This window comes from Watersipora subatra, chromosome 7 (genome assembly GCF_963576615.1).
Source record: "Watersipora subatra chromosome 7, tzWatSuba1.1, whole genome shotgun sequence".
NCBI classification, from domain to species: domain Eukaryota; kingdom Metazoa; phylum Bryozoa; class Gymnolaemata; order Cheilostomatida; family Watersiporidae; genus Watersipora; species Watersipora subatra.
In genome coordinates, this window is record NC_088714.1 from 39,295,893 (window position 1) to 39,307,509 (window position 11,617).

An 11,617-nucleotide genomic window follows, 5' to 3' on the forward strand; every position below is an offset into this window, starting at 1 on the left:
TATTATAGGTGTCATTCAAGTAAAATGTATCGCTGTATTCTTCAAACACCTCGTCAGAATTTTTGCTTATCTTAGAATAGAATATATTAGAGAATGTCGCCTTCAATTTGCACTCACCTTCAAGCAGAGCGACATGCAAGAACTTACCTCCAGGTTGTCGTAGAACTCTAAATTAATATATGCATGAGGAAGCCGATACGTGCCTCTACCAGTGGATCACTTGCAACTAACCTTCGATGATCTTATAGCCTACATTACAATTGTTGGAGCTTTGAAGTTTTTACTTTATTCCAAAATTGAAGGCATATTTTCATTTTAAACAACATCTAACAAGTTTGCATAAAAGCTCATTGCAATTATCAGTTTGTCAAAACTAGCTTTTTATGCGCAATAGATGAAGAGTTATGAGCGTCGATCCACTGTAAGTCGAGTTTATATAACCGCAATGATGCTCTCAAATAATATGCTATAAATCTGCAAGCTTATTCGTTATATACATGTATTATTAACCTATCAAATGCTACAAGTATATATTCAAAAACAAATGACATAAACAAAACATATTTATAATATATTCAGAAACAAAAATTATCATTTAAAAAAAAGAATATTAGCATCATGTATAGTCACACCATGTACTATACATAGTCTTACCATTTATCCTGTATAACCACATCCTATACTATATATATGTTGATTGACCCTATGACATGATGCTTGCTTTGATATGAATGTACAAATTAATGTTCAAAATATGCATTTATTGTAACTTATCTCCGCAGAAGCCAAAACCAGAACAATGAAAAAAGCAAATGTTCATGTTGTGTATTCACTCACCACAACTTTACTCTCTCTGGCAGCAGGAAGAAGAATGCTTCCTTATACACCCTTCTCCATCTCTAGTCAGCTATTCCTTAGCTTTATCAATAAGCTGAGAAAGCTACATAATCCTGCAAGACTGTGTGAAAGGCTTTGCCTCCCAAAGCCTATCTGGCTCTCTTAGCCCAAGTTCCTGTAACATAGTCAGACGCACAAGAGACGCCTGCATACTCAACATACCCTTTTTTCTTTGAAGCCTGAACATAGGACCTTGCTAAAAACCCAGCTAAACTATAGGCAATAATTTTTTGTTAAATATCAGTTTTACAGCAAACCATAGATATAGTAAACCCTAGATTGGCCAATAGCTATTATTACAATGAAGCAAAAGTGAGGCATATAATTGGCTGTTGTTCTCACGGCGTTACGTCGCAGTGATGTACATCATTGCAACAGCGCCTTCAGCTGAGCAATGAGTTTAGTAGTGAAAGAATGCTTGTCATACTAGTTTGTAAGTCATAAACGTCACAATAAAACCAAATTCTTGGTGAAATGTCATCAGAGGAGACTACAAGACCCCAGGTATGTGAACCCACAATACAAATTTTAAATATTTGGTGAACCTAACCTTTGCCTGTGTACTGTACCATTGGTTCACGTTGTAAGAAACTACTGGAAACAAACTAACTACCAACTCAACTGAACTTACTTGTCTTATCATGGTCTCATAACAACGAACATAGCTTTCTATGATTATTCTGAATTGAAAGCGAAGTGAATGAATGCTTGGGACTATCATAAGAAAGAGTGTCTTGACTGGTTACAACAACGCATATTACAAACTTGTCTCTCAGCTGATAGGGTTGTAATTTAATAATAGGGTTGTAATTTAGCTTGGCGTGATTGATCAAATGCCTTTTTGTATCATTCCAAGTAATGTAATGATATTTATTCTATTATATATATATATATATATATATATATATATATATATATATATATATATATATATATATATATATATATATATATATATATATATATATATTGTCAATGTTTAGGCTAAGAAAAAGTCAAGCCCCAGCTGGTGCTGTGCCTAAGGATGTTCAAGCAATCCTGAGGAATGCCCAGATCTGGCGTTTCACTGCTTTCCAAACGAGAAACGAGCTGAAACCCGTAAGGCTTGGGTAAACGCGGTGCAAAGACAGGATTGGACTCCAACATCAAGCTTTGTATTATGCAGTCGACATTTTCAGAAAGACTGCTACAAGGTTCCACCAGGTATTGGAAGAAAACAAATGCTAAAATCTGACGCAATACCTACAATATTTACAGCTTATCCAACCTACCTTCAGCCAAAAGCTGTGAAAAGACAGACACCAACCATAAAAACAGAAACCTACTGAATCATGGAAGAACATCTCAGACAGCAGCCAGCACCATAATGCCTGACCCTGAAAATATTACACCTGGTGATACTGCTATCCATGATGAGCAACCTGCAGCTTCTAACAATCAGGACACACCTACAGCCTCGACAACGAGCTGCCAACGTGGTGGTAAACCTAAACAGCCTGCTGTCACACGTATCTCAATATTAAAAAAAAAGAATCAAAACTCTACAGCAGAGAGTTATTAGTTTAATTTCTATTTGGTCACTCTTTGTATTATCAATGATATGGAAGCTTCTAAATCATTGGTATTATCCGTTACCATGTGTCTAAGATTTTTGCCTTTCTTATCCAAAGTCAGTTTTATATATTATCAGTAAAATATGCAGTCTCACATGCATAAACTATGGAATAATTGTGCAGGTTTTAGTGCCAAGTCAATAGGAATTCATAGATCAGCTGATTCACTTTACACATCACCATGACGTTGCGTCATGCTAATTATAGGCCTCACTTGTTTCAATTATTCGCATATCTAGGGTTTACTATATCTATGCAGCAAACTAATTTTCACAGCTCTCTATGTCTATGAAGTTTAATCGTGAAAAAATCTAAACGCAGTGTTCAGTCCAGACAAATAAATATTCGTACATATTATTGGAAAACAGAAGTTTTCTACTCTTGTATGTACAAGAGAGGATAGCTCCAAAGTATATGTACACTAAGGATTTTTATTGATATCAACATGCAAATATGTTTGAAAAGATCAACATGTAAAATGCAAAGATATTTGACAGCAGACATATGGCTTGATGTTGCAAGTAGCTTTATCAAACAGTCAGCAGTTAGCGTGTTGATGTAAGAGTATTTGATGTATTATAAAATGATGACGAATATCAATATGTTTCATACAACTGTGTGAAACAGGGTTGCCATTGCATGGCGATATAGCAGATAGGTTGGCGCAATGACATTGATAGAGTTCTGCTTCATATCAAAAGACTTACAGAAGGAGTGAGGGTAGATCATTTCCTTGGTGGCATAAGAAATAGACATGTACTTGGCCTTGGTGAATGACAGTGCTGCTGTGCTTTGCTTGCTGGATTTCCAGCTGATTGGCGCACTGTTCACACGGAGTGTGAAGACGTAACCTGTTGTAGATCACCTGTCATCGTTGTAGAAGGTACATGTAGCGCCGAACTTATGAGTTGTTCTCATGTCGGGTTGTTGTCCACAGAATAAGTCACAGAATTTGTTGGTAACCGTGGTTGCGTAAGTAGGTTGCATACTTCACAGCACATAGCCACAGCATTTTCGAAAAACCTACTTTGGTAATGAGACATCGCCGCATTTTCATCGATGTTTTCCATGATCGTTTGGCATTCCTATTTTGTTATGGGCTGTGAGGCGCAGTAGTTGTTTGTTTAATTCCTCTGTCCAGTAGTACTAGTCAGAAAGCTTGCCCAGTGTATTCGCCTCCATTGTCAGAGTGTATCTCTTTTACTTGACCAACCAGATCTACAGCACTCGGGAGCGCTTTTACCACGGCTGTTGCTTAGTCCTTGTGTTGCAGGCAGTAAGTGAACTGCATAGAAGAACATTCATCAACAAAATTGACCAGGTAGCAGTATCTTTCACGTGATGGGAAAAGAATCCAGCTTCATCATGTGAGTTGGCGGATCGTCTTCAGATTTAGGGCATCTCGGCATTTTGCTTTCTTTGCAGGTGACACATGTCGTGACTTGCTTGGTTGATTTGGCAACTTTCATACTCTTTGTGTCACCAGATAGTTTACAGCAAGCTAAATTCTACATTTCCATGTATAGCATTCAAGGGGTTCGTTCATAAAAAAAACTAAACAGAGTGTTTAATCCGCAAGGACAACTGAGCGTAAAACATATTATTACAAAACACGAATTGTTTACTCCTGTATGCATAAAAGAGATAACTCTAAAGTACAATATATACACTCGGTTTTTTTATTGCTATCTACAATATAGTCATATCATGTACAGTCACACCCTGTACCATAAATAGTCATGTTATGGATCATGTATAGTCACATACTGTACTATATATAGTCATACCATGTATTGTGCATAGTCACATGCTGTACCATATATAGTCATACGATGTATTGTGTTTAGTCACACTCTGTACCCATATATAGTCATACTATGTATCATGTATAGTCACATACTGTACCATATATAGTCATACGATGTATTGTGTTTGGTCACACTCTGTACCATATATAGTCATACTATGTATCATGTATAGTCACATACTGTACCATATATAGACATACAATGTATTGTGTATATTCACACTCTGTACCATATATAGTCATACCATGTATTATGTATAGTCACATACTGTACCATATATAGTCATAATCAGTATCGTGTATAGTCACACTCTGTACCATATATAGTCATACTATGTATCATGTATAGTCACATACTGTACCATATATAGTCATGTCATACAATGTATTGTGTATAGTCACACTCTGTACCATATATAGTCATACTATGTATTGTGTATAGTCACATACTGTACCATATATAGTCATACGATGTATTGTGTTTAGTCACACTCTGTACCATACATAGTCATATTATGTGTCGTGTATAGTCACATACTGTACCATATACAGTCATACCATGTATTGTATATAGTCACACTCTGTACCATATATAGTCATACAATGTACTATGTATTGTGTATAGTCACATACTGTACCATATATAGTCATACCATGTATTATGTATAGTCACACTTTGTACCATACATAGTCATACTATGTATTAATGCCTCAGCCAAGAATTGCTGTTTGTCAACAAGGTTGGAAAACCATTGCTGTCTTATCTTTCAAACTTGGGGTTTCTATAAAAAAGATTTTGAAAGTCCTATTTTTGCTCTGACAATGTTCTTAAATTAGAAAACACATATTAAGCATCTGCTCAATAGTTAAGCAACGAATTTCTTCAATCTGTTAAAGAGAAAATAAAACTGCTCTAAATATTGAAATTAAGTTCATTTCTCACATTGTTTGTCAAATACTTTTTACCGCAATCACATCTGTTGCTCATTGTATGCACTCATATAAGTACACTGCATTACGGGCTTATACACTTTTTAACACTTGTTCTGTTATTTATATAGCAATTCTTTAGCACTTCTGTTACTGCTGTTTAATCATAAATAACAATAACTACATGTAGGTAAGCTTACTAATCATATGACTGACTAAGAAGCATCATGCTTTATATATACGGATAGCATCAACTAACATGCCATTCCTTCCAGCATCAACTAACACGCCATTCCTTCCAACATCAACTAACACTCCATTCCTTCCAGCATCAACTAACACGCCATTCCTTCCAACATCAACTAACACGCCATTCTTTCCAGCATCAACTAACACGTCATTCCTTCCAACATCAACTAACACTCCATTCCTTCCAGCATCAACTAACCCGCCATTCCTTTAATTACTAAATTGTTTAGTATGCTTTAGATGTACCATACTATTTTCTATAAGCCTGTTTATTAAGTAGAAGTATATATACGCATTACATTCTTACGTATTTTATAAATACCATGGGTTTTGTCTTCAGGTGCTGTTCTACCACAGACTTTAGAGCTTTTAGATTACAAAAGCAACCATTATAAGCAGTTGTAAGAAATTGCAGCTGTGAAATGCAGAATTGATAATTAACTATTTTGAATCACCACTAAATTTAGTCAACTTGTTGAAAACTAAAAAGTGTTCAAGTGTAGATTTTATCCTGATATGAGTCAACTATTTCCTCGTGCACTTTGGCACACTGAAGTAATCTTTCAGGAATTTATTAATGACACACGAGCGATGTGCGTAACATCTATCGTCATTGAATGGATGATTGCTACACCTGAAGCTGACCACGCGGAACAAGTGAGAGTAGTATTATTTGCAGAGGCACCAACAAACAAAGAAGCCAGCTAAAGCAGCTATAGGTAAGCACAGTTTTCACCTTCTTCATATTCACACTAGTTCTGAATTCTCGGGGCAAGTAGGATGGTAAACTAATCATCCTATATCAGCAAGCATTGATAAGCACTGAATAGTTTATTTACTTTGTATGTAGGTTTACAGAGAGTACGTAATATTCCTTTATACAATCTATACTTACTGAGTAGTCAAATCTAGAAGAGCAGCGTTATTTATAATATGTATGTTATCAGGGTCAGGCTTTAGACCTAGCCGCCTTACAAAAACTCCAGTTTTGCGTGGAACTCCCAGATCACAGCATATTCTCTGTTTTGAGTTTGTTTTACTGATACTAGTTGCTATGCAGATACAACTTTAGAGTTTTCTTGCATTCATATGAAGATATGTTATCCATTTTTTCAATTGTCAAAACTGAAAAAAGTTGATCAAAATGCTTGAATACAAAGAGAGCCTGCCAAGCCACTAAATGCTACATTGAATTTCAATATCACCTGACCAGACACTGCTCCACTTCATTGCTTCAGTGCTTTAATGGTACGAGTCAAAAAGCCTTTCCTTGCATCGATTACGCCTTCAGCTATGAGAACTAGAAAAATAAACTGCTGAAATACTTACTGAGTTACTGAAGATCAGCAGCAGTGGTGCAGTAGCAAAATGTGTTGTTTTGCAATAAGAATTTCCCAGTTAAAATAAATAGTGAGTGTTTATATTTGAATCATAACACACCACACTATTTCAATAACAAAACACATTTTTTGCTTAATAAACACCTTCTTTGTAGACAATGTTTCCTTATTGGGACAAACTGTCTCCTTATGAAGACAAAACATCTTCTTCTAGGACAAAAGGTCTATATATGGACAAACTGTCTCCTTATGGAGACAAAACGTCTTCTTCTAGGACAAAATGTCTATATATGGACAAACTATCTCCTTGTGGAGACAAAACGTCTTCTAGGACAAAATGTCTATATATGGACAAAATCTCTTCTTATGGAGACAAAACGTTTTCTTCTAGGACAAAATGTCTCTATATGAACAAAATGTCTTCTTTTGGAACAAAGGAAACCAACGTTTCTGTCTAGTCTTAAATAAGCGGAGGCGCAAAACAGAGTTATATGGAAGTCAGTAACAAAGCGTGAAGCATAAGACAGTCGTTGTCGAAATGATCAATTTTCAAGAGATAGAGAGACTCTTGCATAACCAACCTAAGGGGGGTGATGCTCATTTGACAAGCAGAATTCTACATAGTAGAACTATAATATAATTATACTATCAATTTCATTTAATGGGACAGCTAATTTAAGTAAATTGGGAGTTGCAATCTCTTAAACTCTTGCATCGGGAATGACTGTCTGTAGGAATTGTTATCGTGAAGACGTCTCTCCTGTCCTCACTATCAGTGTTGTTGGTTCTGCGAAATGTAGCAAAGTGCATCCAGGTTTCGAAGCAACAAGATTGGAGTTGGTGTGAATAACTATTGGGGGCTCAAAGTAGTTTATAGGCTTTACTAGAGTGTAAAACATTGTTTCCATTTTGAACTGCATCTACCAATCACGGCAATGATAACTATGCCCCATTAACTGTGCCAATAATATTAGAAACATAGGCAGTGGTAGCCTTATTTTTCGCAGAAGAGTATTTTCTTCCGCGGTTTATAAATAGGTGCAGCATCTGACAACACCTAATTGCGTGTTGCTCAACTGTATATGAACTGAACAGCATTTGCACGTGATGGATAAATGTTCATGTCAGTTCAACTACTGATATTCAAATACAAGGAGTTGTTTGCTCATTGGTACTATCAAAAAGATAAAGGCACAGTTATATGTTTCAAAGGTAGCAATGGACTATTGTTTAAAGCATGTTTGCAAACTATTCAAAAATATTTACTTAAAATTTAAAAGAAAACAATTATTGAGCATGTTGATAAACTATAACATGACAAATTGACTGTGTCATTCGTTTGTGGTTGGCTTAATAGAAGAGGCAACTTTGGTATTCTTTATATCAAAACTAAAAGTCTGATAAGACACATCAAAGTGCTAAGTTTTAGAGAAAGCTACCTTTTGATAGCAGTATCTCAAAATTCCTTGTGTCCCTCAATCAACAAATAAAACCTTTATTACATCATCTAATTGCATGATAAACGATACCTACTAGCTTGTGTCGCAATAGCCTGACAATAGCCTGTGTTTTAGTGCCAAGACAGTCATGGAGCCAAACAAGGATGAAGAAACGAGTGTAGGTAAATGTTCCTTACCTTGTAATATTGGAAGCTCATTTCGCAATTAACCTACCTCTATGGCTAGACACAAAATACAACTTACCAGTATATCAGCGTTTCCGGTCTACTTTGATGCTCTCTAGCCAATTCTATCAGATATGACAAAGATCAAAACTAATATTTACATCTCTACAACTATATCAGCATTTTGGCACTATTTTTGTCAATTACCAAGTCTGCTTTAGGAAGTTGAAAGCAAAAATGAGATGCTATTAATTCTTACTGTTAATTTAATGTGTCAGCAATGTGTCAGCAATGTGTGAGAGAGAGAAAGAGAGAGAGAGAGAGAGAGGAGAGAGAGAGAGGGAGAGAGAGAGAGAGAGAGAGAGAGAGAGAGAGAGAGAGAGAGAGGAGAGATAGAGGAGAGAGAGAGAGGAGAGAGAGGAGAGAGAGAAGAGGAGAGAGAGAAGAGAAAGGAGAGGAGAGAGAGAAGAGAAAGGAGAGGAGAGAGAGGAGAGAGAGGAGCGAGAGGAGAGGAGAGAGAGGAGAGAGAGGAGAGAGAGGAGAGAGAGAGGAGAGAGAGAGAGGAGAGAGAGGAGAGAGCGAAGAGAGAGGAGAGAGAGAAGAGAGAGGAGAGAGAGGAGAGAGAGAGAGAGAGAGAGTCAGTGACTGTACACAAGTAATAAGTACACAAAGTGAGAGCATCAACTGTAAGTGGCTAGCTGTCTTCACATTTGAAAAAGGTATTCTTGCTGAATACCATAACATAGAGGAATTGGCTCATTTAAAATTAGTCACAGTGGAACTCCAAAGATGATCAGCTCAAAACCTTAAAGCTTTGCTAGACAAAATTTGGCCACTACAAACCAAACTAACAATATTTTCTTTAAGGGTTGGCGTGGTTGAATCCAAAAGCATATTTTTAAATAACGGCATGATTTTTTTAACTTCCTGTTTCTTTTGTGTCATGCATCTGCCATCTTCTCACAATTATTTAGAGAAGTTCATTCGCTGCACTTAGGTTCGGAGTTGTCACATCAGTTAGCCATGAGCTACAATGTAGTTTAAAATGAGATTTTCTCATAGCTACAGATATATGAACAGTCGGATATTTTTAGAGACAAGAATTGACCAGCCACCAGCGTATGAAAGCTTGAAACCATTACCTTCTGATACCGCAACCAGATACGTTACAGTATACAGCTATGTAGCTCCAGTGCAATCCAGAGCTGATGGTCACCAGGTCGAGGCAGCGTATGATGATCAGGAGTTAAAACCCGAGCCTGCCTATATTGGTCCTGACTATTTGGAACCTGATAGAAATGCTGCTTCAGTCCACCAACCTATATCGAGAGAAAACAGATATGAGTCTATGAGGAGTCCTCATGAGAATGCCTATGAGTCATATGAGGTAGGAAGAACCATTTGTCTCGTGTGCAAACAAAAATACAGTCTACAGATTAGAGTGCTTTCAGATCTGTTATGTCTCACTATCTCAGGTTCATGCAAACTATCTCTTACCTATAAAGTTGGAGTTGTTTGCTCCTTTTTCAATGCGCAACCAGCCATACAGCAATTGTTTTAGTAAGTAGAGGAAGGCCTGTAACGCGCTTAAAACAACTTCAATTTTGGAAATTTCCAGTCACGTGTGTTACACGCCAAGCGGTCAATTGCATTAACTTACAAACTTTAAATACTGAACACAATCTATGGCCTATCTGATGATGTGTCACTGTTATGGTATGATGTTCCCGTACGAACATGTATACCAATTATCACAACAAATACTATAATTCCTTGATGATTATATACAACATAATTTTGAAAGCCATAGACATAGCCCACATAGGTAAAAGCTCTTACTATGATGGTGTACAAGACGGGGGCCTAAGGCTCGTGCTCTTCTTTATGTAAAGCTGTAATATTGCACACTAATTCCCCTCTTGTATACCACTAATACGCAATTCTGGTAAACGTTGAATTTTTAATCTTAGTTAAAAAATTAGTGTAGCTTGTATTTTTATTTTGTTACAGTGTCACTCGTATGACTACCCAGAAAATCCTAATAATGTAGATGCTATAATACCACCGACACTTCCATCTTCAGAGAACAGAAGACAACTCCCAACTGTTAGTCAGGTATAGTCTATTTGTGAACGCTTTTTACCTTATCGTTCAAGCTTATTTGAATTTAAGGATTTTTATTTTTTGTTTTTATTTTCAGAGAGTTGCGGCTAATGCAGAAGCGACCCCTCAATCAACACAGCCTAAAACTTGGTTGGCGTGGAGTATAGTAACACTTGTGGTACTGTGCATACCACTAGGCATTCCAGCTACAATACTCTCCATTCTCTCAGCTCGAGACTATAAACAAGGAAAATATTCCTCTGCAAAGAAGAAGGCTACCGCTGCCTTTGTTCTTAATATTATTGGCACAGTTATTGGAGGCGTAGCTATCATTGCTGTGATCGGAGTTGCGGTCTTAGTCGCGGGGCTAGTGGCTTGTTGTTCAGCTGCTTCAAGTTCTTAGTCACTTTAAAATACATCATTATTGAAAGGAAAATATATTAAAATATATTATATAGTTTAGTAGCATTCGTTTCACTCGAGTAAAATGATGTTGTTCACAATGTAGAATTTACTCTCAGCTTCTATTCTCACTTGCCGGTAGACAAATGAAGCCAATTCCATTTGAGTTATCAAATAAGATGACATTCATAATTCTATGGAAAGCACTCATGTGTAAAAAAATGTTTCCTAATGTACGTGTGTGTTATATCAGATTTTTAATGACAATTCAATCTCATATGTAAGGCTCATATTTTGCATAAGTTTTTATGCTAATATTTTCTTACAATTCACAGTTTTGTAATGTTTTTATAACTGTTAATTTAGTTAATAAATCATATACTTAAAATGCTATTTGAAACATCGCACGACTTGTCATTTTTATAAGTGCTTTGCAACTTCTTTGGCTAGCTAGTATATAACCAGAAGAGGGAGATTAAACGAACACCTCTGTTTATTGGTGATGGTTAGCGGGGCAAAGTCTAAAGAAGGGCAAGATAAGTTTTAGCATTTAATATCAAATTGTATGCCAAAGCTTTTGGTAAATTTAGGGTCGCTAATTTGCTCTGGTGTGCACATCACAGACAGTCCTATTGAATCTAATATATTGTCA

At 36.4% G+C, this 11,617-nt stretch overlaps 1 protein-coding gene across 2 annotated transcripts; it reads left to right on the plus strand.

The window, feature by feature from the left end:
* Window positions 1-6,081: 6,081 nt before the first annotated feature.
* Window positions 6,082-11,352, plus strand: LOC137400209 (uncharacterized). Of its 2 annotated transcripts, none has more exons than XM_068086536.1 (5): window positions 6,082-6,215; window positions 8,411-8,457; window positions 9,555-9,847; window positions 10,471-10,575; window positions 10,661-11,352. In XM_068086536.1, exons 2-5 carry the CDS (start codon window positions 8,424-8,426, stop codon window positions 10,964-10,966), a joined length of 738 nt encoding a protein of 245 aa, XP_067942637.1. In that variant the 5' UTR covers window positions 6,082-6,215; window positions 8,411-8,423; the 3' UTR covers window positions 10,967-11,352. The 2 variants fall into 2 exon arrangements, with proteins under 2 accessions (XP_067942637.1, XP_067942638.1); XM_068086537.1 differs by having other exon boundaries at window positions 10,471-10,566.
* The last annotated feature ends 265 nt before the right edge of the window (window positions 11,353-11,617 follow it).